The sequence below is a fragment of the Tupaia chinensis genome, unplaced genomic scaffold, assembly GCF_000334495.1.
Source record: "Tupaia chinensis unplaced genomic scaffold, TupChi_1.0 Scaffold144276_1, whole genome shotgun sequence".
NCBI lineage: Eukaryota > Metazoa > Chordata > Mammalia > Scandentia > Tupaiidae > Tupaia > Tupaia belangeri.
This window is the reverse complement of record NW_006204133.1, coordinates 2,617,306-2,624,523: the sequence shown is the minus strand read 5'-3', so window position 1 is coordinate 2,624,523 and position 7,218 is coordinate 2,617,306. Positions and strand designations below refer to the sequence as shown.

The window sequence follows — 7,218 nt, the reverse complement described above, 5'->3', positions numbered from 1 at the left end:
GTGGGAGACTTGCCCGCGGGACCGGCGGCGGGGGCCCGGGTTCAGCGCCCTCCCGGGAGTAGGAGGCTTCGCGGGGCGCCAGGCAGGTGGGGCGGGGACGGGGCAGTCCCGGGCGCTGAGGCAAAGGCTGCTCCCGCTGTAGCGAATATAGCTAAGTGAAGACTTGTGGTCTTGTGTGAAAGCGCATCTCCCCACCTCCCCGGGCCTCCGTAATGAGGAAGCTGCAAGTAGGACCCCTTAGGGTGGGTCTAGGTGATTCCGCCGAGTGTGCCAGGTGACATCTCGCAGGCGTGCTTTTATGAGCTGGCAGTCGCAGCACTCGCGCGCCCGCTTTTATTTCTTGCAACGTTGTATTTCTCGGGAGTCCGATTATCGCTTACATTCCGAATTGCGAAATCGAAGTAGGCGCACTGTGTGTTTTTAATGCTTTCCATATATTTCGCTGTTATGCTTTCGCTGTGGGACTATTTGTGAAAGATAAACCATGACAAAGTCGTTTTTGTGAATGGAGACTCTAAATTTAGAAACGCGTAATATGCACTGTGTGGTTTTTCTTTTTCTGATTTAGGAAAATAGTTTTACTGACCACTTACAGTGACCTAGGCTTCTAAAATCCATCAATGTAAATCTGAGAACGCACTGGATGGTGAAAATTATGTAAGCTGTATTAAAGCAAAATATTAATCCTTTTAGACATGGAAAGATAGGTGAATTTGAACACAAGTATGGTGTATAAAAGTACGTAGGGCTATGTCATGCATGTTGCTGATTGTAGGTCCCCTAGATTTCGCCTTCTATCTTCAGGAACTTCTCTCCTTTCTGTGGGTTGCGGATTATGCGGTATGCCAAGTGTCTAGCAAAGTGTTCAGCCATGGAGCATACTGAATATTTCAGACAATACTTGAAATAAAGGTTTTGTATCCAGCAAGAGAATATAAGCCTGTAACCCTTAAACGACTATTAACAGATTTTTTTTTCCAGTCTGTGGTCTAGAGTCGGAAGTTTATTCATCTTTGGCAGGATGGAGAAATGACTGGTAATTTTAGCTACTACCCCTTTTTTGTTGTTAAAGAATCAAATATGTTAAGTGAGCCTCTAAGAGTTTTAAGGTGCTAGGCTAGATTTGTTGCAGATGTGGACGCTGATAAAAATGTGGGTCACCTGTGTCTTTCAAGCCAGCCTATCAGCTGCCTCTGATTTAAGAGCCTGCTGCGCCTCAGTTTTGCTTATCTGGGAACTTCATTCACACGTGCTGTGTAGTTAAACTTAATTAGCTTTGAAACCCTAATTAAAAATGTATGACTTCAGTCTTCCTGAGTAAAACGCTCTCAGATTTCTCTTGCAAATTTTCAAGTCTTATTTGTCAGTAGAAGTCATTGTAAGTGTCCTCTCCAAACCGCAGTTGAACGACTTCTGGATCCAATATTTAATATTTCTTCTGTTTTTCATGTACTATGACTACCATCTCTGTAGTCTGCTTTGACCTTAGGGTTCATTTTACTTGCCTCTGTGCATTTGTATTTAATTATCTCTTATGGGTTTTATTTGTATTTAATAAACTATGTTTAAAATAGTCTTTTATTTTATGATAGGTGCTTCTCTGCTTCCTCATTATAGTTAATTGCATGTTTATTCTGTCAGCCTGTATACTTTTTAGATGTTTTACTAGAACACAATCCTTTCTGAAGTATAATAGTGCTAAGTTACATAGTAACAGAACGTCTTAAGTGTTTTCATATACTGCCACACCAGGATTGCAATTCTGAGTTACACTGTTCTCTGAGTTATCACCTCTGTCTTTATACTCAGAATTCATTATTGAGTGTTTATTGGTTTAAGACAGTATATTAGGCAGCTCGTGGAATTTAGTTAAGATTGCAGGATTTTTGCCATGAAAGCTTTTAATTCAAAGCTAGAGACATGGGCATGTTTGTCTTAACTACAGGAGATGAATACATTTGGTTCTCGAAAACAATAGTAATTTATAAATGAGATTATCTTTGGCACACCTTGTGTTCTGGTAATAGGCAGAAACAGTGTCGTGGGGTCTGGTGCTTTGAGAACATTGTATGGGAGTTAGAGCTGCTAACTGTGAGGGTTAACAGGCATGCTTTGGTGAGGAAGCAGAGGGGAGAGAGATTTGTTTGACGCTGTATGCTGAGACTTTGAAAATTCCTATGCATTTTGCTGTTTATTCCATAGTAAGTTCATTCTTGTTATAGCTCTGTTGTAAAAGCTGTTTTAATCTTCATTCACATTTATTGTTGGGTGTAATATCAATTCACATTTATTGTGAATAAGCTTGGACTTTGGAGTCATACATTTTTGGGTTTTCTCTCTGGGTTCATTTCCTTACTTGTAAAATAGGGTTAACCATGCCAGTCTCCATGGTGTATTTATGAAGAGTTTCAACCGCGTAGTGGACTCAGCACAGGGAAATACTCCATGAGTTACAGTGGCTTTGGCATCGCTGTTGCTAATGCTATGCCCTGGTAATCTTTCTCCAGTAGTGGAGCTTTCTGGTGATGTGTAGTGTTGGGAGGTAGCTGAGGTGGGAGTTTCTGGATTGCCTGCAAATGGCGGTTTTAATCAGCCATACCCTTCCCCTGAGAGAGTTGTCCCTGGGGATGGCTCGGCATTTTCGAAGGTGCATTAACTCACCCCACTAGAGGATCATCTAGTGTATTGTCAAGTGTGTCTTGTGGCACCCTCCAGGCTGCCAGGAATCAATGCACATCTTGGACTGCCCGGCATGCCCCCTGGGAATGAGACAAGCTGTGAATTGAACAGGTGAAAGATGGAGTATTGACTGCAGGTGGTTTGGTTTAATTTTTTAATCCAGTTAACACTTATTGAGAAGCTATTATGCACTGACACTATCTTAAGATGGAGTGACTGTTTCTTTGTTTCTTCAAGAGCTTTTGTAAGTTGGGCAATGGTCTCTGGGATTTCCTGAGTTGAAGCAATGCAGAGCAGTAGATCCTGGCTCCATTGTGGCGTTTTTGAAATGCTTAACTGCTCCAAATTCATACTTTGGGAGTGAGTTAATCCTACTCTGGGAAAACTGCATTTATTTTATGATGATGATAAGTAGCAACAATCATAGCAAGTTTTTTGTTATGTATAATAACATGTGAAAGAGGACAGGACAGGTGTTTTTCTCATTTTACAAATGAGACTGTGAGGATGGGTAAGTGACCTGTCCAGTGTCACGAGTCTTGACAGAGAGGAGTCTTAGATCCAGGTCTTTTGGTCCTTTTTGTAGTAGAGTTTCTCAGCTTTCTTCCTTTCTTTTTAAAACATTATTTATTATTATGCAATAGGAAAATTGGGGAAGAGTGACGATTATGTTACTCTGGAGCCATTGTGTGATCACTAGAGTTCTCATCCTGGAATGTGTAAGCACCACACTTCTCCCTTTAAATGAGGAACCATCACCTTCATTCACAGGCAGGACAAACCCAGTGAGGAGGGAATATAGTTAGAAGCCTCCCTCCCCTCCCCCCAGAGGAACAGAACCATCTAATTCTAATATATGAAATACCTGACTTAGAGGTAGGGCCAATCTCTACTGATACAGCTTAGCTCTGCCAAAAGTTTGTTTATAATGGTGACTAAAAATTGAGAAACTTACATTTTACCTTACTGAACGAGTTTTTCCTGTCTCTTTCTCCCCTGACTAGGAAGACAAAGACCTGAGACATCAGCCTGTGAAGACTGAAGACCTTCCGAACAGCAGTTGTGAATGGTACTGCTGAGAGGCTCCTCCTGCAGGACGTCTGAAATGAACCTCACTTATTGATTGTTTTTATTGGCCCGGAGCCAGGAGGACTGGATTCAGTTGACTTCAGGGTACAAAGAAAACAGTCTTGGTTATCGTATAAACCTGTGAACCAGTGTGATGGTGAAATGAGATGAGGCTCCGCAATGGAACTGTAGCCACGGCTTTAGCATTTGTCACTTCGTTCCTTACTTTATCTTGGTACACTACATGGCAAAATGGGAAAGGTAAGGAAAGTGCCTCTGAAAATGTGCATGAAACCTGGTTGGCTTTTTGCTCTGCGAATGACACATAGATGCTGAGGGGAAATATTGTAGCAACCTGTGTGCTGCTTGCTCTCTGCTTGCCATTTTGTTCTGACACAAAAATGCAATCGTGTTTTTGGATGGAGGAGACAGAGTTCCTAATTCCAGTGGGGTTTGTTATGCTTTCAGTGTCTTATAATTGCGCTTGGAGGAACGGATACTGATCAGTGGTTTATATTCGACATGACAGCCAAGTTGGATAATAAAGACTTTTGTTTGGCATTTTTTTAAAAAAAAAAAAAAACTAAATATCATAAATGTTTAATAAGCTTCCTTGTGTTGAGTGTTGTATAAAACACTTAAAAGGACGCAATCAATGCTTTCATGAAATTTACATGCTCATTATGCTAATGATTTGATGATAAGTAGTTAATGATTTAAACGGAGTGAGAGTGAGTTGACAGGGTTCCTTAGGCAGAAGTATCTAAGAAGAGGATGCGGAGCAATTCTGATTGAAATATTTAAAAATGGTTTTTGTGTTTAGACTGTTGAACTGTGTTTTAAAGGCAAGTTATCTGTTCATTAATCAGACTTATATTCAGGGATAATGCCTTTCTTTGCCTTTTTTATGAAGTGAACTTGAAATAAATTTCTACGTACACTGTTATCTGTCTCCTTTCCTTATATTAACCTAAGGAGTGTAGATGGGAGAGAGATGGAGGTGCTGATGATTGCATATTTTGTTTGGTAGAGTCATAATCATCTGGCTAATTTATTGGAAGATGCCATTGCTGACATTTTGTCGACTCATGAAGGCAACTGAAAAGATTGTTTCCTGACAGCACTATTTTCTGATCTGTACTTATCTACATTGTAGATATGTTAATATATCTATGCATATATGCATATAAAATAAGCTGATAGAAGTAGAAAACATATGCTCTGTGCCTTGAACAAGTGAGGTATTATTTTCCCACTTTTTGTCTGTCTCTAATTTGGGTTCTAATTAGAGGTGAACTCTTGGGCAAACATAAATGGAAAATTTGCTAAAGTCGTTTCTTCTTTGTATACACATATGTACTTAAAAATGATTATTATTACTTTTTTTTTTTTTTTTTTTAAGAGATACTTTTTTTTTTTTTTTTTTAAGAGATATTTGCTATAGGGTACGTGTACTCACCAGAGATAGGGAGACAGACAGACAGAAAGCAAGAAATCACCCCCTGGGAGATGGCTGTGTCGTAATCCTTTCTCCTCTGTTCTCCTTTTGGGATCTTGGGCATGCACACACATGCGTCCGGCTTGAGTTTCAAGCCCATGGGTCCGGGACTCAAACTGTGGACAACTATGTGGGAGTCCAGTGATGTAACCATTACGCCATCTGCTGGTCTCCTATTTAATTTATTTATAATCTCTCTTTCATGAGAGCGTGAGCGAGAAAGAGAAAAAGACAAGTAACTCTCAAAAGGATCCCAGCCTGTGACCACCCCCGCCAGCCTTCCCAGCCAGCCAGGATCATGGGTGCACACTCCTGGCCTGTATAGGACAACCTGGGAACCAATCCCATAGTCTTTTTATATGGGTCCAGCATTGCTTGAGTAGCATGTTACAATGTGATTAAGCCAGTGAGCCCGAAATACATCGTTTTTTGATTGGTTCATCCAGAAGGCACTTGCATATGTACCAGAGAGAGAGAGCCCCTTCAGTGGGTCCAGGTCATGCTGCAATCCTTTTTAGTTTTACTTTATGAGTTCTTATTTATATTTAACAGTTGCACATCTTTATAGCATACAGTATGGTTTTTCAAAGCACACATGCAGTATGCAGAGAACTTTACATGCTTGTGCCTGTTTAATGTTATTTTTCCTGAGCTCCCTTCTACCCCCAATGATCCATTTCTCTCCTGTGCAGTCTCTGTATCTATACTTGTCCTCCATACTATTACATCTTCAAATCTTTCAATTTCTGCCATAAAATGTGACGTTTGATTTATAGTCAGTAGAGATATACAGTGTTTGTCTTTCATAGTCTGACTTATTTTACTTAGCATTAAATCTTTTACAATCATCCTCTTTGTATCAAATGACAGGGTTTCATTGTTCCTCATATGGCTAAGTATTGGGTCGTCTGGAAAGTCAGGACACATTTTTGCATAGTAAAAACATAGAAAAACACGTCATGACTTTCCTGACAACCTAATAGTATTCTGTAGTGTATATGTACTCCATTTTTTCAATCCAGTCATCGATTCTTGGGCATTTAGGTTGACTCCATGTCTTAGTGATTGTGAGTAATGCTGCAGTAAACATGGATGCACAAGTATTTTTCTGGGTAAATACCAAGAAGTGGGATTACTAGGTCTTACTGTAGTTCTATCTGTAGAGGAACCTCCATTTTGTTTTTTACAGTGGCTATCCTAATTTACATTTCTGCCTACAGTGCAGGAGAGTTCCCTTTCACCGTAGCCTTGCCAGCACTTGTTCTTTATTTTTTGATCATAGCCATTCTGACTGGGGTTAACTGGAATCTCATCGGGGTTTTGATTTGTATTTCCTTATAAGAGACAGCGAACATGATTCACATGCTTTTGGCCATTGGTATGACTTCCCTAGAGAGTCGTTTGTTCACCTATTTTGCCCACTTTTAACTTTTTTTTCAAATGAGTGAATTGCTTGAGTTCACATTCTGGTTATCAATCTTATTTGAAGCATAGTTTGCATATATTTTCTCCCATTCTGTATGTTGTCTCTTCACTCTGTTGCTTCCTGTGCTGTGCAGTAGCTTTATAGCTTGATGTTGTCTCACTTGTCTGTTTTTGGAATGGTTGCCTGTGGCTTAGGGGTCTTATTTAAGAAATTTCTGCCTATTCCAGTATCTTCAAGTATTTCCCATGTTTTCCACCAGTAGTTTTATAGTTCGAGGTGTTACTTCAGATCTTTGGTTCATTTTGAGTTGATTTTTTGTTATTGGTGAAAGATGTGGGCCCAGTTTCATTTTTCTTGAGGTGGTTATCCAGTTCTTGCTGTACCATTTGCTAAAGAAAGTTTCTTTTTCCCCACTGGATTGTCTCGTGCCCTTTGTCAAAATTCACGTGGCTGGATGTTTTGGATTTATTTCTGGATTCTCTATTCTGTGCCATTGGTCTATATGTCTTTTTGTGCTAATACTATGCTGTTTTGATTATTATAGCTT

General features: G+C 40.0%; 1 protein-coding gene across 5 annotated transcripts in view; it reads left to right on the top strand.

The window, feature by feature from the left end:
• Positions 1-943: 943 nt before the first annotated feature.
• The window catches only part of MGAT4A (alpha-1,3-mannosyl-glycoprotein 4-beta-N-acetylglucosaminyltransferase A), a 153,908-nt gene continuing 147,633 nt past the window's right edge, over positions 944-7,218 (top strand). For 2 of the 5 annotated variants that reach the window (XM_027767559.1, XM_027767560.1), the window contains exons 1-2: positions 946-1,036; positions 3,684-4,008. In XM_027767559.1, coding sequence (XP_027623360.1) covers positions 3,915-4,008 — 94 coding nt within the window. In that variant the 5' untranslated portion in view covers positions 946-1,036; positions 3,684-3,914. Of the gene's footprint in view, positions 1,037-3,400; positions 3,556-3,683; positions 4,009-7,218 lie in introns of those variants that run through there. The other 3 variants (XM_006166583.3, XM_027767561.1, XM_006166582.3) reach the window with 3 other exon arrangements.